Consider the following 27,713-nt stretch of genomic DNA (forward strand, 5'->3'; position numbering starts at 1 on the left):
AAAAATCTAATCTCAAATATTCTCGAATATTTGAGATTAGATTTCTTTGAGAGATCTCAAATATTCTCGAAATAATTACTTGGACGTGTTTCTCCGTTGTACAAATCGCATTTACGCCACAAGGATTATGAGCGAGGCAGGCGATTCTACATCTGTGTAGATCGCAGATCTTTTCCTGAGTACAGTCTTCATTGACTTCGCATTCGATAGGCTGACAGCCGATCTTATCATCTTTAGAGTTTCCAAAGAAACCATGCGTACAGGAACACGTTGCGGCATGATTATCAGCCTTACATTCAGCATTACGGCCACAGAGTATTAAATCACAAGCCGTACGGCATTCCGCCTATAATAATTAACAAAGAAATGAATATATTAAATGAATTGAAATATTAATAAGAAGATATTTTATTATACAGAAATAAATGGATATAACAAAAAACGTAAGATTACCTGTCCGATACTGTTTTTAACGCACTTTTCGTCATATGCACAATCATTATCTGACGTACAACGTAATTCTTGAACACATATGTTATTATGGCAGTATTGGTATTCCGGGCAGCTAGAATTGCTTCTGCACGTAGGCTGGCAAATGCCATTGATGCAGAGTTGATCGCCGATGCAATCTCTCGTACTTCCGCAAAGCGCTGCGAATTGCAAACAAAATATAGGCATCATAACTTGTAATAAAAATTAATTTTATCATTTCTAAATTAATTTTATCATTTCTATTAATTTCATCATTTCACCTTTTATTATTTATTCTATTTATAATTATGATTTTGATTTACCTGTGCATATACCTCCATTGCACACTGAGCCAGTTGCGCATTGCGAGTCAGTCTTGCAATATTGAAGCGGCGTACATCCAAGATTCGGATCACCTGTGCCGCCAGGTTGACAGGTACAAACCGCGCTATGATTGAGCGCGGAGCAATCAGCTCCGTGTCCACAAACGTTCGAAAGGGAACAAGGATCGACGCATTTATGATCGAAACATGCATCCGATTGACTGCAGTCGCTATGATAATTGCACTCCAGATGAATACACTCTGTCTATAAATGTAAAGAGCGCGATTAAAAGATCGGTGTTAGAATCAAATGAAAAAATATATAATATTATTTAATAGAACATACAAGGTTTTGTTTATTTAAATCTAATTAAACGGAAAATTATTGTTAAATAAAATTATAAAAATAAGTGCTATAATTAAATTTACTTTAATATACGATTATTATTAATAATAAATACGTAAAATCTAGACTTTTTAAAAACAAATTCTTTCTTTAAAAAAAAAATAAATTTAATACTCACTGCTGGATTTCCTGTTGTTTGTCCAGGACATTTACAGATTGGAACATGATCACGTGCAAGACACTCCGCATTTCTACCGCAAATTCCCGGTACATCGCATGGATTAGTACATTTATTATCAACGCAGGCAGCTGAATTAGGACAATCCGAATCCGTGAAACAATCGCCAGGTTGCTTACAGCCAGTTTTGAATGGATCTCCTACTAAACCATGCGGGCATACACAGACAAACGATCCCTCCGTATTCTGGCATCTACAGATTTTTGAAATTTTATTACAAAATGCTGGTTGAGGGATTAAATTCTTGTAATTAATTATTAAAAATTATTAGATTCGCTTACATAGCTGAGAAGTGGCAAGGATTTTGCAAACACTCGTTAACGTCAGCGCAGATGTCGCCGACGAGAACAAAACCAGGATAGCATTTACACACGCTGACATGATCGATGGCCAGGCAATTACCATACCCGCAATTTACTTGATTACAAGGACCTAAGAAGACAGAGGTTGAGAGATTTAGAGAAGCTCTGAGATATTCATTTCATTTTTTTTTACTATAAATACGTATATCAAGTGCAACGAGATCTTTATGATCAATAAACTTACTGTTGCACTTGTTGATTTCCTGATTGCAATATTTATCCGTCGGGCAATCACTATTGGAAAGGCATTCTACTTTGAAGCAACCCGAGGCATCGCCAATGTAACCAGGCTGGCATTGACAACCAGCCGTATGATCCAGAACGGTACAAATAGTATTTAAGCCGCAGTCGACGAAAGAGCATGGATCCGAACAGTTGTGATGAATGCAGGCCTGCGTGTCCGGACAATCAGTATGCGCGGTGCATTGATGCGGTAGAGTGCATCCCGATCCTACGGGGTCGCCCGCGGTGCCTTGAGGACAAGTGCAACGATAAGATCCGTGAAGATTAATACATTCGGCGCTCGGATGACACGGTTGATCCTCGCATTCGTTTATGTCCAGGCAATGTTCCGGACCAGCGATAAATCCATGGCTACATCTAAAAAGATAAATTAATTATTTAATATATAAATTAATTATTTCAATTTATTTAATTATTTAAACCTTTTACAAAACCTTCTCCCACAAGGATAAAATATCTACTTGAGTATGAAGTATATAAGTAATATATTTAGTAAAATAATTCGTCGAATAAAAAGATATACCTGCACTTGTTGTTGATGCACACTTCGTCGTGTTTGCATCCGACATCCGATGTGCAACCGGCTTCGCAAGTACCATCGATACACAGTTCGCCAGGCAAACAATTACTATCGCTGTAACATATCTTTACGCAAATGCCGTTCTTGCAACGTTCCCCTTGCGCGCAGTTGTTTTGTTCGGAACATTGACATTGACATAATCCCGAGACGCACAAATGTTGACTAGGACAGTCTTGCGGAGTCTGACATGTGCTCGGGACTCGGACGCAACCTTGTTCAGGAGTAGGATTACCGTGGAAACCAAGAGGACACGTGCATGTAACCGCATGATCTGTGCAACTACAGATCGCATTTGGTCCACATATGTCTTTTCTATCGCAAGGATCTAGAAATAATCGCAAAAATTATTTTTATTTTAAAATTTCCTTATATCCTGTTTCATTAATTTATATTGATATAAAAAATAATGTTTATAGGTAATATTTGCAGCATACCTTGACACTTATTGTTAATACATGATTCGATAGTTGGACAGTTTTTATTGCTGCGACATCCGAGAATACATCCTCCACTAACACATGCCTGATCCACTTGGCACTGAGAATGCGAAATGCACGAGATCATACATTTGTTGTTAATACATTGTTCTCCGTCTGAACAATCGGCGATCGAACGACACACAGCTGAAAAACAACAAGAAATTCTCAATTTCTCATAATATTTCCAAACACTTTTCAAATTCAAATTTTTCAGTTTGACATGACAGAATTATCACACATTAATCCATTCAGTAATTAATCGAAACGTCGAATATTACCTCTGCATTGTCCATCAAGACACACGTTGTTCTCGCATTCCGAATCCACCGTGCAGTAATTCGTACCCCGTACGCAGCCGTGTTCCGGGCCCTTTGAAGACGGCACAAATCTGTGGATGCATTTACAGCTCGGCCGACCGTCCACGACCTCGCAAAACGCATTGGGGCCGCACGCATTCTCGCACGGATTCACGCAGCGATGATCGTGGCAGATGGAATGCACCGGACAGTCCTTGGGGCCAGAACAATATCCCTCCGGTTGACAACCGCTCGTATAAGGATCACCCACGTGATTGGACGGGCATCGACACACTGGTTCGTTCGTCGGACCAGGAACGCAGAGCGCTGTCGGGTGACAGGAGTCCGGACGGCAAGTCTCGATGGCGACACACTCGACGTCAGGCACCGGGTTCGGGCGCAGTCCAGGCGGGCATTGGCAGATCGCTTTATGGTCATCCGCGATGCAAACGGCATTCACTCCGCATGCATTTTCGTCGCAGGCGTCGTAGCAGGTGTGCGTGAGCCGGTTGCAGAGCTGGGCCGGTGGGCAGTCGATGTTGTAGACGCAGGGCACCGCGCGACAACCGGATGTCGGATCGTTCGGGTCGCCAGCGTACGATCCCGGAGGACACTCGCAGTTGGCCACGTGATTATTGACGACGCAGAGCGCGTTCGGGCCGCAAGAGATAAAATCGCAGACCAGTTGACAGGCGAGCGGACCATCCGGAGTGCCGCGACACGTCTGATCCTCTGAACACTCGCTGTCGGTGGTGCAACGGTTCTCGCGCGGGCTCTGACAACCCCGGCGATCGTTCGGATTACCTGTGTAACCTGGCAGACAATCGCAACGGCCCTGATGATTCTCGGCCACGCAGCGAGAATTCACGGTGCAGGTGAAACCATCGCAAAGCGACATGCACTTAAGCACGCCGAGCGCGTCCGGCTTGCAAGCCTCACTCGAATGACAGTCATTGTCACTAATGCAATCGGGTACTGACGGCTTCTCGCAGGACGACAATACCGGGTTCCATTCGTAACCGTCTTGACACTTACAAGTGGCATGACCAGGTACAACATCAGGCTCACACTTCTGATAAGCACCGCACACCACTTTGCTGCAGGGATTCATGCAGTCGCGTACACCACCATCTAAGATAATGCAGAAGGAACCTGGCTGACAGTCCGAGTCATGTGTGCATCCTGGTATCACGGACTTGGCTGGCTGACAACCCTCAATCAGATTACTCGGATTGCCCTGGTAACCGTCGATGCACAAGCAGGCCGACACATGATTCTGCGTGACGCACAGTGCGTTAGGTCCGCACTGCAACTTGCTGCAGGCGTCCACGCACTTGCGAACGCCTTTACCGATTTGGAAACAAATCTCCTGGGGCTCGCACTCAAGATCGTTTGAACAGTGGCCATGCAAGTGACAGCCTTTGTGCAGATCGTTGGGATTGCCGCTGTAACCTGGCGGACACACGCATGCTCCGTTCTGACAGACGGATCTAGGACCGCATTTTATGTCGCTGCATTGGTTTACGCACTTGTGATCAACACAGGTATAATCGAAGGGACATGGTGCAGTGTCACTGCAGACGCAAGTCGAAGGATCGGCGCACGGACCTACTTGCACCTGCCGACATCCAACGAAGGGATTGCCGAAGAAGCCATTCTTGCAACGACAATCGTAGCTTCCGATGGTATTGATGCAGACTGCGTTGCTTCCACATGCATTTCCGTTGCATTCATTGACGTCTATTGAAAAAAACATAAAAAGATTTGTTTCTTACTTTTATATTTATTACGAAGTATTGCAGAAATGAAAATATCGTGGCAGTTTCAACAAATGTCATTTTATTAAACGATATTATTATTTTAAGTAATTATCGAAAAGAACATCGAATAATCACACGATGAAAATAATTTAGAAAATCGCACTTTTTAAATGCAAATTTTAAAGCCGGTTGATTTTCATAGTAAAAATGTTGCAATTCGCTTTCCAATGTTTACATAATGTTATGCAAAATTATTCAATTATATTCTTTAAATTTTATTACATACTATTTCTGTAGCAATTATAAAAAAGAAAGACTACTATTAAAAAGACTGAGATATGCAATACATTTTAAATAACAGTTTGAAAAATAAAATTAAAATTAGCTGTACCAACCAAAGCATTGAATAAAAGGATTGCCAGCGAAGCCAGGTGGGCAGAGACATTCGACAGCATTGGGACCTGCGTTGCAATGCGCATCCTTTCCGCATACCGCGGTGGAGCAATCAGATTTTTCTTGGATACCACAGCCGTGATAAGGATTTCCATTAGTACCCGGATTGCAGACACATTTTGATTCTTGAAGACCGTATTCGCAGTGCGCATTCCTTCCGCAGGTTGGATCACAATAAGGTGGTTGAATCGCTGTGTAGAAATTATTTAATATTTATATTATTTATATTTATATTTATTATGTTATTTAATATTTATTAATTATTTAACAAATTAATAAATAGAAATTAGGCTCTGTAATGTATTAAACAACAACCGGAGAAAAGAGCGATTAATTATTTAATATTTATAAATTATTAGATGTGTGTTATTTTTCTCTTTTTTCTAAAAAAACATCTATATGAAACGGCCTCATTCATATACATATTACACTTACGTGGCATACAGAGTAAATCAGGGTTGCCGACAAAGTAGGGGTTGCACACGCATTTATTCGTTAAAGGATCGCACATTGCTCCGATACCGCAAACCACTCCCTCGCAACGCCGTTTGCAACGTCCACTGATGCACACGCTTGGCTCGGCGCACGGGATTTCAGGTGAGCAAATATCCGGCACGCATTGTCCACCAGGAAAAGGATTACCCATGAAGCCTTCGATACATTTACAGGTCGGCCCATCGTAACTGACGATACATTGAGCCCCGGTGCCGCAAACAAAGCCATCGCATTCTATATCAGAAAATTAAATTAATTAAAATTATACGATAAAATCACAGCTGATATATTTCACCCATTAATAATATATTGACAAAATAAATATACGCTTAAAAATTAAAATTATATTCTAAATTACCATAAAGTATCTTTTTACAAATAATTTATATAAATCGTTCATAATAATTTTTTTAATAAAAAATCTCTTACATCTATTATTTAATTAAAATATTGTATACAAAATATAATTTTGTCAATAAGTTGTTTGATTTAAAAATTTGTACTCACGTGAGACACATTCGTTGTTCTTGCCCTCTGTGAAACCGATCACACATCTACACCACGCGGCATGCTTATCAGGCTCGCAATATGCGTTTGGACCGCACGGTATATTGTCGCAAGGATTAACGCAGCTTCCTTGGACGCACGTCAGATAATTTTCGCAATCGTCGTTGGAGGAACACTCGCTTTTACTGGTCGGAACTCCCGTACAGCCAGCACCGTAAGGATCACCAACCATGCCTTTGGGACACTCGCATATATGATCTCCCTTTGTATTGATGCAATACGCGCCATGACCGCAAGGATTATTCACGCATTCGTTCACGTCGACGCAACCGTGCTGCGGATCACCTTCAAAGCCAGCCTCGCACATGCATCTTGGCGGGTCGCTCGGCGTACATTTTGCATTAATGCCGCATGGGAAACGATCGCAAGGATCTACAATAATAGAGAGTATTCGAGACAATTTCACGTAGAAAATATTAATCGTAAGATTGTGATATGTGAAAAAATTATAATTATGATAAAAAATTGGATCTTTAGACTCACTCTTGCATAGATTTCCATCCAAGGGATCCGTGTAGAACGGCGGTGGACACACGCATTCGCCAGGTTGCACACACTTCTCGTTAGCCTTACATTCGTTGTCGTTGGTACATCTCTTCTGGGCTGGAGAGCAAAGGCCGTTGTACGGATCGCCGCCGTATCCGTGTGGACACACGCATTGATGAGCACCTGGTAGATTGATGCATTCGGCACCGTAACCGCAGACTTGATGTCCCACGATACATTCGTTTATATCTATAAATTAATAATCGATTGATCGACTGATCGTATCAAATAACAACTATCAAGGTTTGCATGTCTCTCGACACGATTGTCATCAAATGAAGAATTTGTGCTCGCCTGACAAAAATGTCGCTTTTGTCAAATAACGTACCTTCGCAGGATCCATCGGATTTAGTCGTGTAACCTTTGGGACAGGCGCAATAACTGACACCGCCAGAAATCGTTATGCATTCGGCACCGCTCGGACATTTCTCGCCCTTGGAGCATCCAGCTAGCACGCATTTACGATTGACGACTTTGTACGGCGGTTGACACTGGCATTCGATACTGTTGCATTCTGTGAATTTTCCAAATTTTTCGACCTCAATCAACGACGTCAATAATAATAATAATAATTATCACAATAGCATAAATATAAATCAAAAGAGATATAACTTGAAAACTATCTACCTTCGCAAAGCGAGAACGGATTTCCATTGAAGCCCGAGGGACACTGACACTCGTAGCTGCCGGGAAGATTTTTGCAAATTGCGTTGACGCCGCAGGCGGGCTTCTCTCTTAGTTCCATACACTCGTTGATGTCTCTGCATTTACCAGTCTCGTGGTCGCGCATGTAACCGCGCTGACAGATGCACACGCTACTGCCCACGAATTCGTCCTTGATACACTGTTCTCCAGCGGGACAGGGCGCACTAGGACTACATACGTAAGGTGTTTTAGTCTTCTGGCAGCCACTGCTGTAAGGATTACCCGTCATGCCGCTTGGACATTGACATGAGTAGAAACCGGGCTCGTTGTTGCAAATTGCTCCCGGAGCACACTGATTTATCGCGCACTCATCGACATCTCGGCAACCTCCCTTGACTCCGGGCTTTCCGGTGTAACCGTCGTTGCAAAGGCACGTCGCCACATCGTTCAGAAGCATGCAACTAGCGTTCGGTCCGCAGGATAGGTCTTCACATGGATCTGATCGAGCAGGTTGCGAAAAATTACGACTAATGATATTTTTTATACACAAAAAAGTAATTTTTCTATGTTTCATATAAAACATATGAAAAGATCTATATCTTTTGAAGAAAGAAATATATATATTACTTACGCCTGCAATCGTTTCCGACATTAGGCTCGGGACATAGACATCTCTTTTGCTGATCACAATTAGCGTTTCCTGGACAATCGCCGTCGACCTCGCACTTGACTATACCAACGCACTTAATGTAGGGATCGGGATCTGGTATGGTTTCTTCCGGACAAGAGCAAGCGTAAGAACCTTCGGTGTTTGTACAGGTTGCTCCATGACCGCACACAGGTTTGATACATTCATCAATATCTGCATTTATTTAAACAATATGTAAGTACCAAGCAATAATTGAATTATAATTGACAAATAAAGATATTAATAAAATGCCTAAATAATAAATATATGAATTAATATTATATGAATTAATTATATGTATTAATTATATAATTAAAATTATATAAATTATATGTTTATTTATTATTAAATAATAAATAAGTACTTCTTTATTAATAATAAATTTTTAATAAAGAGCTTTTAGTAAATTAATAATAGATTTTTTGATAAAATTGCAAAATTAATATTTATTATTAATTAATAGTTTATCTCATGCAAAAGTTTTACCTATACATTGTTTGAAGGCATTTCCTGAAAATCCAGGTTTACATTGGCAACTGTAACCACCGGGTGTATTTGTGCAAATAGCATTTTTGTCACATCTTCCAGAAGGTCCATTTACATTTGCATCGCATTCGTTTATATCTAGATAAGAAAAATAAAATTATGTTTGTAAAAAGATTCCTATTTATATGAATAGTTAGCGATTGTCTTGATTCATCGAGGAATTATCGGTTTACTTACCGACGCATCCAGCAGCTATATCATTTGGATTAAAGGTCCAACCATCTTCGCAAATGCAATAAGCCTCGTGTCCATCAGCCTTACAAAAGGCATGTTCGCCGCAAGTTACCTCATCGCACGGTGCTTTTGAAATAATATAAATTATATTAATTTATAAAAGAAATTCTCAATGTATTTCCTCATTTTATGATTTTGTAAACAATTCTTTTGTATGTAACGTTTTTCTTCTAAAATATAATAATATTGTAAACATAATTAATTATTACCTTTACATGCTATGTGGGGCGGAGTACCAACAAATCCGGATTCGCATTCGCAATGATAGCTTCCTCTAGTATTCGTACAGATCGATGCGGGTCCACAGGGATTAGTGAGACACTCGTTCAGATCTACGCACTCGGCACCGACAGCCTTGAAGCCATCTTTACAGAAGCACTGCCCTTCAATGCACTCGGCATTGTTAACGCAATCAAAATTCGATTTACAGAGAGTTGTCACATCAGTCTAAAAATTATACAATGGTTTGGCATCATTATCCTTTTACATATTCATAACATTTGTCTTATTAATGAGACTGAATTTTTTACGGACTTTTATTTTTTAGATGGGCAAATAAAAAAACATATGTAACAAATGGAATTGTTTGAATAGGTTTTGCGGCTTTACAAAACAACGGAAAGAACATGGTTTTAAAAAAGGAGTAAATTGTGTATATATAAAACCGGTTTGCATTCGTTTTAGTTTGGTACACAATGCCGCTTTCTTACTTTCTTTTATCTGTCACCTTGGTAAACAAGGACCGGGGACCGGTCCAAGATGTAGATCATGTCTATTTTTGGGAGGATATGTTTGCCTTGGGATATTTGTATACATATGTATGCATGAAGTGACTATTCAAGATACAGGTCACAACGGAGTTATTGAATTATACCTGGTCGCATGCGACTGGCGAACTGGGGTTGGCACTATACCCCGTCGGGCAGACGCAATTGTAACCAGGCACTTCGTTCTTGCAAATCGCATTCCTACCACAAGGATTCTCCAGAGCAGTGCACTCGTCGATGTCTAGAAAAAACCGGACATCAAGACAATAAAGAAATTTTATGAGATCAAATGAGATGTAAATCAGTCAGAGAATCGCTTTGATATTTATGTTTCGAGCGATTATATACTTTAAACAATCTATAATTTGTAACAAAATTTGAAATAGAATTCTATGCATAATTTTATGCAACATGAAAAGCATTTAAGAAAAAACATACATATATATTTATATAAAACATATAACAGGATACACACACAGAGAATTCTATATACAATCTTATCAAATTATAGATCATCGCTTGGCAAATTAAGACAATTTGATGTTCTAATATGGTGGAAAAGAGAGAAAAGTACAATTGTAAATATAATTGTAATTTTATGCAAGTAATGAATTTTTAATTTATGAATATAAAATTTAAAGAAGGAATTGTAATAAGTTTTAAAATCATATCAACGTAGGATAGGATCTGGCGCTTTCAGAGCCACCGTAGCTCATTGAATTCATATATTGAGTGTCTCCTTGTTAGGAGAGACATATCGGAAAACAAAAAAGTATCAGTAAGCTAACCACTGCACTCCTTGTAAGGATCGCCCGTGTAATCCACCTTGCAACTGCAGATAAAGCTGCCGATCGTGTCGGTGCATTCGGCATTCTCGCCGCATGGATTGCGCTTGCATTCATTCACGTCTGTTAATCGCAAGATGAGTCTTATTAATCGTTAGCCCTCTATAAGGCGCAATACAAACATGCAATGAGATAGATTAGAATTATAGCGAGCCTAGAGCTGTGACTGACTTTCGCAGAGGGTTAGTCCTTGGCCGACGAAACCCGACGGACAAATGCACTTGTATGACCCTGGGATGTTGATGCATCTCGCGTTGGTGACGCAAGCGTTCGCGCCAATGCACTCGTTCACGTCAACGCAACCATGCACGGGATCCATTTGATAACCGGCATGGCATCTGCATTCGAAGCTACCCATGGTGTTCACGCATTCCGAGTTCGCTCCGCAGGATGAACCTTCCTCGCACTCGTTTATATCTGTTAGTGACGGTTAGTTAGTTGATTAATTCATGAGATGAAAGTGAATGCAAAAATCTATAAGTTTGGGAGTCACTTACAGACACATATTATAATACCAAATTAGCACACACAATGAATCTAAACTCTAAAGCAACTAACATGTGTACTATTTACTATCTCTCTTGGTGAGACTTTAATTAAAATAAATTTTATGTATTTATTAAAGCTGACTATGATGATTAGAATGATAACGAACAATGTTATACTGAAGCATATGATAATTAATGATATATAATATTTATTGCAAAAAGTCGTTTTCACATACAAAATATTATTTTTTACTTACCACACATAATTAATGTATCGTAACAGTTTAGTTTAATAATTGCAATAAAAAAATTCGTAAGATTGTAATTCTAAAAATTTTCTCAAGGCTTACCATGACAACCTGACAATGGATCACCATCCATTCCCTCAGGACACGAACACCGGAAGCTACCGTGTACATTTGTACAGAGAGCGGAACGTCCACAAGGACTTCTTAAACACTCGTCGATGTCTCTGCACTCCTCATCGGGACTACCGTCGTATCCTTGAGGACACTCGCATTTATGCGCGCCTGGTAAGTTTACGCATAGTGCTCCCTTTCCGCAGGCACCCTCGTATTCGCATTCGTTAATATCGATACACTAAATTTAAATAAATTTATACTTATATATATATTCGTAATTTGCTACTATTTAATAAACCTATTGTCAATTTTTAAATGTGTCATAATAGATTTTTATTTCATATCTTATATATAATACTAGACTTATTTTAGATATAATATGTAGTGCAATTTTAAAAATAAATAATCAAAAAATAGAAAAATTTTCTACATTAATCATAAAATTAATCATAAAAATAATAAAAAACTTTCAAAAAGTAATTCTAAAGTATTTAAGTTGTTTGACGATAAAAAAATTTAAATAAAACAAATATTAAATATTATTATTCCTAATAATAATTACATTTACTATTATAATTAAAAATTTGCAAATGTTTTTAATTTGTCTATATATACTCTATATAAATTGCTCATACCTTTATTATAATAATTATTAAGAAAATAATATTTCTAATGTAAATTGTATAAAAAAAATATTCTACTAAATGATAGAAATTTTCACGTTTATTATTATGCATTCTAATTTATCATCCTCCTTAATATTATATATTCCTATTTTTATTATTTTCATGTACTCACACTGTTGTACGGGTCTCCCGTGAAACCATCTTGACACGTGCAAGTATAATTGCCAGGTATGTTGTGACACACGGTATTGTCGCCGCAAGCACCTGGTATCGTGCACTCATTCACATCTTCGCAATGCACTTCACCGTCGCCGATGTAGCCGGGTTTGCATTTACATAGAAAATTCGAAGGAAGATTGCAGCATTCGGCATTTTCGACACAACGTCCCGCGAGCGCTGGATCATCACATTCGTTGATATCTGCAGATATGTGTTTATAATTAATCATGTTGGAAATTCTTGTGTGAAATTTGCGTGTCAGCCAAACGAGCACGTGGTCAAGAACAATAAATGTACACCGATTTTACTTAGAAAATGATTGTATATAATTAGTTATTTTTTTACACAAGAGCCACAAATATTGAGTTCACAATTCACAAAAGCAATCTTTCTATACTGGTAATGAGAATCAGAGTCGCACAAATTTATTACAAGAGAGTACTATTTGCCACAAGGCTCGAGAAGGAACCAACAGGTTATGGGCCCGTATAACGAGTGCTAAAAAAGGACAAAAAAAAGGTAAAAATAGAAAACAAGGACAAAAAAAAAAGTTAAAGTATGGAAAAAGAAGAGAGAAAAGAAAAGATGAGAGTGAAAAAAAACTTCTGTAACAGAAAAGAAGTGAGAAGAACAATGGCAAAGGGACCCTAAGATGATGTGGCACATATATATAGAGAAATTGAATGAAAACTTCCAGATAGAAATTCCTAAATATTACTAAATATTACTAAATTACTAAATATTATTAAGAGCGCCCGATTTACTTAATATAGTAGAAGATCCACCGCAAGATACTGAACAATGGAAAAAGAAATACTGCTCGCGAGATGTGGATGAAATTAAGTAATGTCTATCAACGCGATAATGAGCAACAAAGATACGTGTTAATGCAAGAATTCTTTAATTATACGATGGTTAAAACGAAAGACGTAAGCACGCATGTCAGTAAATTACAGAATCTAGTTTACAGAATTAGAGCTTTAGGAATAGAAATATCAAATCGAATGCTGATTTCAAAACTCTTAGTAACGCTCTCTGAAAACTATAAATCATTTGTCATCGTGGGAATCGACGTCTGAGGCTGAAAAAATAATTGAAAATTTAACTTCGAGACTTCTCTTAGAGAAAATGCGAAATCACGAACAGGAAGAGAAAGAGAATCTAGTCGCGTTTAAAACTATAGGAAAAAATGTAACAGATGTAATGAAAAAGGACATTTTACGAGATCATGTAAAAAAGAGCGCCGTGAATCGAATAATAAAGAAAAACGCTGTTTCAGTTGTAATAAGCCGGGTCATTTTGCAAGAAATTGTCTAAAAACAGGAGGATCTAAAGAGAAAAACTTATTCTGTAAAATATGTAAGAAGACAAATCGAAGAGAAAGACTGCTATTTTCGAGATCGAGAATCAAAGAAACAAATCAAAATAGATACGAAATAATTATTATCGTTTTGTAAATGATAAACTTACCCTCGCAATGAAAGCCGTTGCCTCGATATCCGGGGAAGCAGGAACATTGGAAGCTGCCAAGAGTATTTGTACAGTGGGCAAATATATCACAGGGCCGATATTTACACTCGTTCTCATCTGTAATTTTCAATTTTTTCCATTGAATATTTCTTAATATTATATTAAAGAATAGAAGAGAGAATAAGCTTAGAATGTATGTACTTGCGTTGAATTTATCCAAGGATTGCATGTACAATAAGATATACACGCATTAATTAAATATAAGTTATAGAAAAAGAAATATTATAATTATTATGTAATAAATAAGGATATTATACAATAATATAATCGAGTTGCACAAACCTGGAACTTGACAATTACATCCTCCAAACCCATCATTACAATGACAGACCGAATTCAGACACACACCGTTTTGACATTTGGTGCCGTCTTCTTTTGTACAGTCGTCTATAAATAAGATTTTTCATAAAACTCACTATTAGTTTTCTCATCATGAAATATATATTTTGAATAAATCATATTTTAATTAATTTAATTAATTTAATTTATTTAGTTAATTTATATCGTTATCATTATTTTTTATTTTATTAACTAAATTTATAAATATACATTTTTAAAATTTGTTATATAGATTTTTAGAAAAGAAACGGAATTCTAAATGTTTATTAATATTTTAAAATAATAATTTTTAATATTAATAAATATTAATTTTTATTTTTTCCTAAAAAATTACTAAATGTTTGATTTTTTTTCAAGTTAATCCGACCAGTTTTATGCAGGGAATTAGAGAATATATTCAATTATTAAAAAATATCCTGTCTGATGCACGAGCCGTTTTTATTGGTCATTAAGTAAGATTATCCGAGAAAAAGAGGCAAGCAAATTGCGACTATATTGTAAGCCTCGGTTAATCGCGCAATTTTCTCCCACCGGACTAATCATCGATACCAAAGTTCTTTTCACAAGCCGCGAAGCCGATACGTTCCGGTAAGATTCAGGTAACGTGAACTGCTCATCCACGCCTCAGCAACGTCAATTACCCTTCTATCAAGAAAATAAAGTAGGAAAATAAAAATAATACTCTGCAACTAATTACGCGGACGTAGGCGTGACTTGGTACAATATATAATGACACGAGAACATAATCACTAATTGACGCGACGAGATGTTACGCGTCGCCTCGATGTGAATATGTCTCTGCGACGTGAAGGAAAATTACTTAGCTTACCACATAATGACATCGAAAATGACGGAATGATGTAAAGAAGCAACGGAAATGTTAACGATAGTGCGTCATGTCATGCAATGTCTTCTTTTTTTTACTTCCTCCGTAAAGTTCACGATCGCTTCACAGTGACACTGCATTCACGAGAAGCTTACCCTGATGAATTCGAGCTTGTTTGAGGAGATATGTCTTTTTCCCACAGGTAACTCACCTGTGCACTTTAACTTGTTGCGCTGCTCATCCGCACCCTGATAACAATCGGTGCGATGATCACAGAGCTTCGAGAGCTCGAGCAGTTGCAGAATATCCGTCGACTCGTTGACTTGGCAGCCGAAATAGCCATCCTCGAGGTTTAGGAAGAATACTTCTCGCCTCAATCCATGGCCGAGTCCGTTACGTGATTCGGCCTGAAAAATTGTAGGATGGATATTATTTTTTTTAAACATAATCAACATAAAATTATTTTCTGAATAACGTTCTGATGTGAATTCAACTATAAATGAAGTCAAACTTCTTCTTGAGAAGCTCTATCATAATTGTATTCAATTGAAAACAGTTTTCACAGATTGAATAAAAAAATTAATGAATCTCTTCACTCGCGAAAGGATAAAAGTTTTTAGATGAACGCTTACTTACCGTAGGATACGAAACTAGAAATATCCACGCCAGCAACGGCCAAAGATGTTTCATCTTTGCTATAAAAAATTTAAAAAAATCATGAATTGATTATCAATTATTAATTATTCATATAATCATATTGATATCGTATATGTATACATCAAATATATGAATTTAATTTACTGATAACGAAATAAAGGTGCGGAAATTTTTAGCGATGATCAAATGTGTGTGCATAAGCGTTTGTCATCCTTTCTCGAAGAGCGTTACAAAAGAAATTTAAATAAATTCTTAAACACGTACACGTAATAGCCCGATGACTTCACGCAGGAATCACCCATGGTAATTGCATCATCGCAAATTCACAAGTGGTTTCGCAAAAACGATACTACTCAACGACAACACCCTGGGAACGATTTTTCACGATCACGCTACATCCGAAGATGAAAAAGGAAGAGAAAGAAAGATGCACTCAACATTCTCCGCGATGTTCACGGTGTATAAATCACGAGGAAAGCATCGCGGTTGCAGGAAATCATCGGAAAATCAAGCGTAAATACAAAACCGCAAGAAACCATCGACCGTTTTTTTAGTCACAACGGATAAACCTACACTGATTGAACACCTGTCCAACGAACAAGCCGCTACTCCACCAATCGCTTCGGTATGGCTGATTCACAAATGTATGTTAGATTGGTTGATCAGCCCTCACATATAAATTACGCAATATATGAAAATATCGATTTTATTACTCAATTACGATAGATATACACATTTAATATCTTGAAGCAAAAAATACGAGGTGTTTCGATATGATAGGTATAAATAAATTATGTATAAATTATTCTGCACAGATTTAACTGCTAATGACATGACGGTATTAGTTATCGATGATTAAAGTCAATCAAAATAAATTTTTCGTTATTAGAAATAAGTTGATTGAAATTGATCATTTAGCGCAATTTTTTCCTTAACTTTTATCATTTTATATCTCTAAATAAAAGCTTCAAAATTAAATTCTTGTTACAATAAAATTGACGCACCAATTTTAGTCTTCAGATACGCCTCGTACATTTGCAAGATGCGCAGTGCATTTGACTTAATATTGTGGGAAAATGCGTGTTTTCATCAGACTTGCCAATGGAATTTATATTCCGCAGAAATGCGGAAGTCTAAATCGGCGAATTCCCCGGTATCGCGAAACAGCTGTATTCTGTTTATTGTTCTCGTCACAGCAGACATTACAAAATGCAAATTTCACAAAAAATGCGATATTTTCGCGGGATAGTCATATACGCGAAACGTCTTCGTTCTAGGCTCTTCATAGATAAACGATGCAGATAAACGCATTATGCGCGTGCAACGAATAGCACAATAAGTTGGAGCTGTAGCGATCAACCTGGCGCGGTGAAATGTTAACGACTGCACGCGGCTAAGCTCACAGGGTGGATCAAGGGAGTAAGAGGGAGAAGAGAAGGAAGGACGTTATGTTCGCCAAGTCGGATGAGAAGGAGGAAGAGCGGAAAGTGTGCAAGGAGAAACAACCAGGCGGATAGAAGGTAGAGGAGAGAAGAGAAGCGAAGGAACGTAATAAAGGAGGGCGTATGAGTGCGATGCACCTGTGATTCTCCTGCCCCCTCCGACCACCTTGCATCGTCGCCGAGTCGTACCCCTCCGCCGTACCCCTAACTCGTCAAGATGTATAAACCCACAGCTGCGAGTACGGGTATCCACGCGTTCCCTTATTTTAATTTTGTCACGGAAGAGCCAGGCTCTACCCCACTGTGAGCGAGTATAATTTTAGGGCAGCCAGTTTTGCTTCCGCAATGTTATTTTTTTTTAATCAAAGTTCTATATTTAAAGAGAAAAATAAAGCTTACGTACGTGAAATTAATACATTATCTTATTAAATCCATGCAACGAGGTACATATAAAAATTTACAAATATAGTTAAATTATATATTTATAATTTTTTTAAATAATTTATGGAATAAATTAGCATTTAATAATATACCTCATGTATTTCATTTTCTACATACATTTTGTGGCTTCAAGTAGTCTTTCAAGTTATGAAAGTGTGATGATTACGTAATAGTTCACGGTTTACGCGTATATATAAAAAAATATCCCCTCTTGTAGTCGGTCTTTCTAATAAATTAATAATTTGTAATAGCTATGTATTGATTCGTCTTACAAAATTATACAATGTATAATAATTTTACGTATGCATATAATAATTTTGATAAAAATAGTAATTCAATCTGTGTTTAAATTTTAACAAATTGTACAAATAAAAATTTCTTTCTCGTGAAAAAGGACTCAACAGAAACTTTTATTCTTTTATTAAAGTCGTAACGACTAAAGAAATAAATGTATTTTTTTTAATATACGCTGCAACGTAGATATAGTAGACACAGTAGAGCTGTGAAATCTCGAGGCAATCGTTCTTGACTGACATCGATCTTTCTGCCGCAAGCGATTGACATAGTTACATTGATTTTTGTCGATACTTCTTTAGCATATTTACATGTCGCAATCTTACAATTGGTTAGTCAGTAAGCATCGCTTACAAACTGTACACTTTAATTTTACATCACAGCGCATCTGTATGAATAGGAATGATATTAATCGCATCTGAATAAAATGAATGATATTAATCGCAATGCGCATTTATATATATGGAGCTTACAAGACTCCTCCTACGCGCAACGTTATGATATGAATGGTATCGAATGAAACAAGGCAAATTGACACACAAGACTTCTAGTTTAGATAGTTGCTTTTTTTTATACTATAACATATCAATTTCCTTAACTAAACACAAACTAGAATAATACAACGCAAGTCTACTTCCTTATATGCCTTCCTTATATTATTTAATAAATTGCAATTAAAAATCTTAAAAATAAATCTTCCAAATATGATTTAGCGTAAAATTATAACATATTTTTTATCAAACTAAAATAAATTATATCTTTTGAGTTAGATTTTTTATATGTGTTGGCCAAATTATCGAAATTAATTTAAAATGCAAGAAGATAAAGAATATTCAACTGAAATTTATATTATAAAATATTGAATATATATTTCGAGGCATAATAAATTAATTGTCATACGAGTATGTGGGTATCGTTTTTTTTAACATATTATTATTAACAATATGCGATTACCTTGTTATTCGAGCAACGTGAAAGAGAAGGTAATATTGCGAGATGCTTTTTTTCTTTTTCGAAATATGATCGCGATAAGTGTAGAGAAATAATTTGCTAGGGTCATTATAATTATCAATTAATCAACTTTCGATAAAGGATACGTAACATATATTACGATGATAGGTCTCTATCGAAGCGCGTATTTCTCGCAATTTATTCATTTTATTATATCAAATTTTATTGCAATAATTTGCGTTATGAACAAAAATTACTTTTCAAATTTTATATACAAATTTTATATACAATTATATATACTTTGCAAATTTTATTGCAATAATTTGCGTTATGAACAAAAATTACTTTTCTCTAACAATATTCAAAATTTTAAATATATTTCGAGACTTCAAATTTTTCATTGATTTAAATTTAAATAGCTATTCGGAATAAGATCACATAATATAATAAAATAAATTCCAGAATTGAATGTTTAATATGAAAGATTAATTATTTAATTAATAATTAATATATAAATCAAAAGAAACACTTCTCGTTGTATATACTTACATATTATAATACGTAAAATATTTCTGTAATGATTAAACCTTGACAACGTATAGCGCGCTATACTTGTTTACGTACGACTTTGTTATCATTCGCTCGGTGACTCTCGAGCAATAAAGTTCTAGTACCAGAAGCTCCACATATATTATCGAATTTCTATAATCGAAACGTAATCGCGACAAATATTAAAAGTTAATTCCTTACAATTATTACAATGTTTAACGATTAATCAACTTTTGATCAACAACATGATAAGTTAAGAAATATCGCGCATATATATGCAGGAGATACGCGGGATATTATAGAAAAAAAAGAATCTTTTATTATGGCTTCTGTTATAAAGGTATGATTCCTCGCAGATCTCGACCATGACTGTTTCTTTTCGGTTCGCAATTCCTGCTCCGTCTTTTGGGTCTCATACGTGGCCTAATTAGCTCACGATACGCTCGGCTATATCCAAAGAACGATTAACCTTCGCGAACATTCGAGATTAAAACACAAAAACATGAGACATTACAATAATAAGATCAGAGCGCAAATCGAAAAGACAAGACAAGAGAACACAATTCGAAAATAACGATTTAACGCGATCGTGGCAAGTCCTTCCCTGCATATATATATATGTGTGTGTGTGTGTGTGTGTGTTATACATAAAAAAGAAAATTATTTGAATAAGGAGTTAACTTTTTATAACGTGATATTTGATTTTTATGGTATACAACGCTCTAATGTTTACGTACCCGCGTTTCGTTATCATTCACACGGTAACATTCGAACAGTAGGTAGTAGTGCGAAACGCTCTCTCGAATTCCTTTCCTAAACGCAATCGCGACAATAATTTATTTTGATTATTATAATTAATAATTTATTTATTAATAACTTTACGTAATAACTATATGGCAACGGTAGATTTTTATATAAAGCACATGTTTATGCCGTGATTTATTTATTTATTACTGAAAGCTTTATATACATATATATATGCTCCCGATATCGAATTAGAAATCTCATTGAATATTATTAGACAATGCTTAATAAAAAGCTTTGCTTCAAAAAAGGGTTCGCAATCATTTGGGAGTTTAATAGGAAGTATCGCACAAAATATCGTGCGTTTAAATGCGGAAGTGTCGGTCAAAGTGTCACATACCCAAGTGCGGGAGTGTCGTTTAAAGTGTCGCGCGTGTGAGTCAACGAATCCTGAAAACCTGAGTGGAAGAACAGGCCTAGGAGATATCGAATACTGGCGAAGCAATTCTGGGGTGAGTGTTGATTATTTTATATATTAGTTATATATAAATTGCGTGCGCAAATTAATTCGTTTTATTTATAAACAATTTTCAAGCAAGAGATTAGAAAAAAGAAATATTTTTATATATATTCTGCAAAAGTTTTTATTTAAAAAAATATAATCTTTCGAAATTTATAAAATTATTCTATTACATATCTGTTTATTATTGTATTCATGGAATAAAATATTTTCGGCACGTACAATAATAATTTTTTAAAATACTATTATTTTGAGCTACAATAATTGGATCTTTTATTTGTGTATTACAGATTACTATAGTAATATACAAATACAACTTTAATATCAATTTCGCTGTTGTGCATTGATAAATGAGTGATTAACTATTATTTTATTTTAAGATAACGGATTCGTAGATATTGTAAATATATTATAGATCGTAAATTACAGATTGTGTAGACAGATCCGTTGGCTTAAAATAAATAAACTAGAACAAATTAAGTGAAAGATACTTTCATTAAATCATATTACAAATATAATTACAAATATACAATATGAATTACAGTATACAATAAAAATTAAAAAGCATTAATTAAAAAAAATAGAGTTTCAATTTTCTATTTCTTTTTATTTAATAACAAATCGCGCTGTTTATTTTTACTAATTAAATAATTTATTTTTATAACATTCGCCAATTTTATCTTGATATTTATTTATTTAGTCTATCTTTCTAGAGTATATTTTCAAAATTTTAATAGCTGCAAATTCTTATTGACTTAGCCATTAAATAGAGTTGTCAGAAAATTAAAAAAGCAAATAAAAGGGTTATTGAGAATATTAAGAAAGTTAGGAATAAAATTGAAATATAAATATACATAAAATTTATTTTTTTAAATATATTTATACATTTATATTATATAATATATTAATATATTAATATATTTAATATATTTAATATATTTAATATATTTAATATATTTAATATATTTAATATATTTAATATATTTAATATATTTAATATATTTAATATATTTAATATATTTAATATATTTACTTTTCCATAAAATTTAAAAAATTATATTAAAATTATTTGCATAAAAATAAAATAAAATTTATTTTTAAAAATTGTTTGAAAAATTAAATTAATTATTATTTGTAAAAAATAAAGTAAGATTTATTTTTTTAAAAATTTGAAAAATATTAAAATTAAAATTATTAAAATAAATTTTAGGAGAAATAAAATTTTTAATTTGTTTTAGGGAAATTTTTAAAAAATTGTATTTTCAATCTATATTCAATTATATATAAGTAAAAACTGCTTGTTGATTATACATATCAGTTAAATCATAATTATAAAATCACAAAAATAGAATATTGTAATCACGCTGCATGACATTAGTTTTTTTTCATGATGTCATTCATCGCAAATCGATTTAATTATTGGTTCACACATAGCTTAAAATAGATATTCCAGGTCAATAACAACCTCGCTTCGCAAGTCATCGGCTTCACGGATTTCTTCTTTATTATACTTGCCTCGCCCACAAGTTTCTCAGTTTATGGAAGCTTGCAGGTCAGGAACAACGTGTTTGTACAACGGTGCTGTGAAAGTGTCTACATGTGACTAGAGAAAACATCCTGGCGGTAGAGATTATTCTTTTATTATTCTTTTACGTATGTCCGGGAGACCAGGAGTATATCCCACGCGTGATATGATTCAAAAATACATCTTTAATGTATCTATAACTTTAATATAATAAGACGAACAAAATCATGGAAATGATGAAATTTTACTTAACTAGCAGCCTTCTCCTTAACTAGAGACTGCTTTGCACCTTATGTTAAATTTGAAACTCGATATTATTACTCGATATTATCAAGGAGAATCATTAACCCGTTATACCCGTTAAAATTTATGCACTTTCTCTCAAACTGTGATCTCGAAACAGTACATCTAAAGAGACTATAAAGATACTTTTTTATATCATAAAATCTCTCCAAGTAAACAACTTCTTATTATAATATAAGATAAAATAGTAAATAATTATGATTTCTATAGATTTATTATTTCGAGATCAAATAGTCTGAGAGAAAATGTATGAGTTTTCATATATTTTATTAAATATCTTACGTATATATTTTTATGACTTTTATTTTATATATCTATTAATTAACACAGACACACAATATTAAATAAAAAATCGCATTACTTCGCGTGGAAAATTATTCTCTAACAATTGTCGATTAGTGTATGTAAAATAAAATTGCTTCAAATCTATTTTCGAAATTTTATAAAAGACGGTTTTTAATACATAATGCATTATTAAATAAAGACAACAATTTATTTTTATTTCGTAGATTCATTTCATGTAGTTTACGTAATATCTCGAATTAGTCACGGCAATCCTTTAACGAGAGACATTTATGACTTTGTAATGTCGCTTGTGAACGAATTTGCATGCTTAGCACCCACCGTCTATAACTTTAATTGCATAACCAACGTGTTAAACCTTCCTACGTGCAGCGCTAATTTCAAGCGTGACTTGAATCTTTACGTATTTGCGTAATTCCTCAGTAAAGTAATGCAAATGAAGAGTTTTCTTTGTTTGAACGAGCATGTTCTAGTTGTTAGATAATATAGTTTCTTTGTATATAAAAATTTTTAATTTTGTTGAAAAATTAAAAATCTTTACCGTTTTTTTTATTTCATACAAAATATATGTTAAAGGAACAAAATGATAGAAATTTGATTAAACTCCGATAGTTACCTCAACAAAATAATTGATTTAATGAATATAAATGATTTAATTGCAAGGTGACTGACAATAGAAGATAATAACATAAAAGAATGATATGCAGTAACCCCGCAGCGTTCTAATTACTCAGCGTCTTCTCTTCGTTTCGCAAACGTGCATGTATGTCAAGATGCACCGATACGCATATATGAATATTTATACATATTATCTGTGTTAATTAGAGACAAAAATATGCGCGGAAGTTTTCTCCTTCTCACATTTAATGAGACTCTGTCTGCGTGCAACATAAAAGAGTATAACTCGACACGAAATTTAAAAAATAATTAATCTTTCAAAATTTTGACATGTGATTATGGATTTCAAAATTATTTCTTTACTCCAAACCAGTCATTTTCGTTCAAAAACCGACATAAAAATCTGCAACTCTAAATTCATAATTATATCACGTTTGAATTAAATAGAATTTGACTCGTTTTTCAGTCAAATCATTTGTGAAATCTGTCTAGGTTTTCGACCTTTTTTACTTTTAATTTAAATCGTTAGATTACTCTAGTCCGAATAATTTGTGCATTTTATAAATTTTTCGACAAGGAGGTTTTTTTAATTATTTTATAATTTGGATGTTTAATTTCAAATATGACTAGTTTTAATTCACTTAAGTTGTGTGTTCAAGATTGATTTTAGTTTTTAAATGGTAAAGTTTTACAAACAGAGAAAAGGAAAGAGAATCTTGATTAAAAAATAAAGCTGTTTAATTTGGAAGTTAATCTTATGATCTGTACGATCACATTTCTTAGATATTTAATTCAAAATTAAGTGTTAAATTTGAAATTTGATGGTTTTTAATTGTTGCCACACTATTATTAGTGACAAAAATGTTGTTGCCACCTTAATGACAATGACAATTAGTTAGATATCAAACTATTATGAATTATAATAAAATGAAATAAAAATCTTAAAAGAATTAATCTTTGGCATTGGATTTAAATAATTTTTCAAATAAATATCTTTCAATCAATTAAATATTTTTCAATAAATTATTATATCGTTTTAATGAATTATTGTACTTCATAATAAGTTGAAGTATGGCTGATTGCCTGAATGACTAATTGAGTGATTGATTGAATGACTATTGATTAATTACATTAATTGTCTCTCTTATTTATAAAAGATGATAAGAATCCGCGCGCACGGTTTCCATCTTTGTTTTTTTGGAATTTTGAAGTGATTCTTGTCCATGTGATGAAATGTAATAAATAATCGATATATNAGATACCGCATCAGATGATAACGGTATCTCATGACAAAATATAAGTATAAGTAATCAATATATTGATTGATAGATGCAATCTGAATTAATAATTTAATTTTAAATGATTTAAAAGGTAATTTGAAAGGCATATATGGATAATTAGTTAATTTCAAATAACGTTTTCTGTAAAAAATGGCAAGAAAAAGAAATATCGTTCGAAAAGTAAAGCAACTTATAAAAGTGAAAATTCCGTAAAGAAGAAAAGAAACGAGAAATAGACAAGCTTCGCTTACGATTATAAATTTCACTCTCATTCTAAACTTAGTGATCTAATAATGCGACCCTGACTTTTGTAAAGTTTCGTCGTAATTCCGCGATAATTCATATAATTTGCGGGCGGATTCTCGCGATATCTCCGGGAAAATGTTCTATTCCTGCAACACCTGCCGACTGATTATCTTCATTTCATAACGATCCTTGAGCGCACAGAGGAAGTTTAGGTCAATATCCTTCGTGCAGACAGCCGCCAGTTACGTCAAATGATAGACGATGTTCATGGAACGGGCAATTAAAATTCAATTTTGCCATATATCATACGTCACGTCGCCGATCAAGTGATTAGAATCGGATTGTATATTGCGTTAAAAACTTTAACATAAAATAGCAAATGTTTTATGAGATGGTTGAAAAGTCTCTGCGTCATATAATTCATCAACTCCGACAATTCAAATTGCATTAACCCTTGATTGCCATTATTTCTAAATTGCTTTGAATAAATCTTCGTCCAATGATTTATCGTTAAATACGCGATTTTTATAATCAAATATATTATGCGAAAACAATAAAATAATAAATTATAATAAATAATATAATCTCATATATATTGAACACTTGCAACACACATATCATTAATATAAAATAAATAATTTTATTAAAATTTGAATTTAAAAAGTACAAAAGAATTCTATAATTATTTTCAAAAATTTTTGCTTTTATTTTAAATGTCAGTACATATATTTAATTAAATGAAGCAAAATTATATGATATCATTATTTTTAAACATTTAAAAATATTCATTTTAAAATAAAACAATTTATTACTTTTAATTTCTTCTTTTTTTTATTGATGTTTCAATCAAATGTGGACATATTAATATTAGATAAATAAATGATCGAGTAGCATCATTTAACATCTCATAAGAGGAATTTGACATCCTCGACCTGCCGTATCCTATTAGGAAATCTGAATTCTAAGCACGATCAAGCGTTGATCGCGCTTGCCTGAAGCAACATCCGGCATGAATCAACCAAGTACAAAGTAGACGGCGCGATTTAGCCCTAAAACTTACGCCCACTCTAAAGTAACAAGAGAGCGGCGAGCGAAGCGAAACAGAATTATTCTGCTGCAAAGTGAAAGTTCTTTCGGTTACTCTACAAATGAACGGGCGTAAGGACGAATGGGGCGTAAGACCTCGTTTGATCGCCGAATCGGTTTCAACGTTCCCAATAACGATCACAAAGTTGAAACAATAGCGTCGACAAGTTCTAACAAAAAAAATCAGTTCTGATACAATCGAATACGATATTATATCATAATAGAGTTATATTCGCCTGATATAATTATGAAAGATTAATTAATAACGAATAGACTCACATTTTCAATTGTCACATTTCTTAACATTATAAGAACAATTAAGAGTGTCTATTTTGTGATATGCAAAATTATAGAAAACGTTTATAAAAGCATTAACCATGCATGTTCGTCGTCTAACATACGTTTACGTCATTAACGCATTTATCGCGACATTGTTTCAAGTCAAATTAATGCAAAAGATATAACCTTGGCTAGAAGACAATGATTATCCTCTGACAGCCAACTCTTGTCGAAACATTCGATTATCTTATCAGAGTTCATTGCGTGCGATAGATTATACACCGTATGTTCAACACAAGAATTTGCTTTTGTTTACAATCGAAAAATACACAAGAAAGTGCGTATTATGGTATATTAGTCATCTAATAGCGTCTTTACCTATGTATTAGTATAGATTAACGCAAAAAAAATAATGACAGTTACATTGACCAACGCGGTCTGGTAATTAACTTCGCGAAGTAGCTGCGTGATAGCGTTGTTTAACGATTCTAATTATATAATAGCTGCTACTAAGATTGTAATAAACGCTTCAGTTTATGTGACACGTTGGATTATAATCGTACTTCATATTCTCTTCGGCGTCACACATATGGCAGAATCTTTGCCTGGCATGTACATAGAATACTCATACTGAAGTTACCGCTCAATAATGATGTTCGCGCTGGTGCCGTTATATATTTTATATCTTTCTGCATTTTTTTATTCACAAGTATACAATTCGCCGTGCAGTAGCTTCCGATCGTAAAACGTCTTGCATCGTCTAACAGTAAAGCTTGTTGCAACGCGACTATGTTTTCTGCGGATGCCGTAAATACTCAATTGAATCGCAATCAAATGTAAGGATAGAACATGAAAAAAATGACGCTTATCGAATTATTTGAAGACGATAAAATGTCTCTCAAATATCTTATCCAAATAAATTTCTAAGAAAATTTATTAAAGTTTTTTATTTTATCAATAAGTTTAATAATTATCAAAGCTAATTTAACTTCCAAATTTTATTAGGATAAGATTGTTATATAAATTTACAAAAATAATTAAATTTGTAAAAAGCATATAACGAAAATAGGAATACGATTAAGAAATATAATTTTGCATATTGCAAATAGATTTATGTCCCTATTCTTTTTTTTAAATTTTTATTTACATTTTTTCTTATGCTTTATTATGACTTATCTATATACAAGCCATATTTATTTCC

At 34.2% G+C, this 27,713-nt stretch overlaps 1 protein-coding gene across 1 annotated transcript in view; it reads right to left on the reverse strand.

The window, feature by feature from the left end:
- LOC105250109 overlaps window positions 1-27,713 on the reverse strand; it is a 105,351-nt gene that overhangs the window by 61,217 nt on the left and 16,421 nt on the right. The window contains exons 2-29 of the mRNA XM_025414443.1: window positions 15,911-15,969; window positions 15,486-15,681; window positions 14,392-14,496; window positions 14,050-14,166; window positions 12,533-12,780; window positions 11,723-11,972; window positions 11,056-11,301; window positions 10,828-10,947; window positions 10,147-10,280; window positions 9,482-9,719; window positions 9,216-9,338; window positions 8,979-9,116; window positions 8,436-8,666; window positions 7,787-8,302; window positions 7,488-7,673; window positions 7,097-7,348; window positions 6,554-6,985; window positions 5,987-6,280; window positions 5,494-5,742; window positions 3,321-5,078; window positions 2,998-3,186; window positions 2,507-2,888; window positions 1,925-2,340; window positions 1,660-1,810; window positions 1,319-1,571; window positions 795-1,059; window positions 454-650; window positions 80-346 (exon numbers count right to left, since the gene is read on the reverse strand). Coding sequence (XP_025270228.1) covers window positions 80-346; window positions 454-650; window positions 795-1,059; window positions 1,319-1,571; window positions 1,660-1,810; window positions 1,925-2,340; window positions 2,507-2,888; window positions 2,998-3,186; window positions 3,321-5,078; window positions 5,494-5,742; window positions 5,987-6,280; window positions 6,554-6,985; window positions 7,097-7,348; window positions 7,488-7,673; window positions 7,787-8,302; window positions 8,436-8,666; window positions 8,979-9,116; window positions 9,216-9,338; window positions 9,482-9,719; window positions 10,147-10,280; window positions 10,828-10,947; window positions 11,056-11,301; window positions 11,723-11,972; window positions 12,533-12,780; window positions 14,050-14,166; window positions 14,392-14,496; window positions 15,486-15,681; window positions 15,911-15,969 — 8,012 coding nt within the window. The remainder of the gene's footprint in view (window positions 1-79; window positions 347-453; window positions 651-794; window positions 1,060-1,318; window positions 1,572-1,659; window positions 1,811-1,924; window positions 2,341-2,506; window positions 2,889-2,997; window positions 3,187-3,320; window positions 5,079-5,493; window positions 5,743-5,986; window positions 6,281-6,553; window positions 6,986-7,096; window positions 7,349-7,487; window positions 7,674-7,786; window positions 8,303-8,435; window positions 8,667-8,978; window positions 9,117-9,215; window positions 9,339-9,481; window positions 9,720-10,146; window positions 10,281-10,827; window positions 10,948-11,055; window positions 11,302-11,722; window positions 11,973-12,532; window positions 12,781-14,049; window positions 14,167-14,391; window positions 14,497-15,485; window positions 15,682-15,910; window positions 15,970-27,713) is intronic.

Source organism: Camponotus floridanus, unplaced genomic scaffold (genome assembly GCF_003227725.1).
Source record: "Camponotus floridanus strain SB8 unplaced genomic scaffold, Cflo_v7.5 scaffold80, whole genome shotgun sequence".
In the NCBI taxonomy this organism is placed as follows: domain Eukaryota; kingdom Metazoa; phylum Arthropoda; class Insecta; order Hymenoptera; family Formicidae; genus Camponotus; species Camponotus floridanus.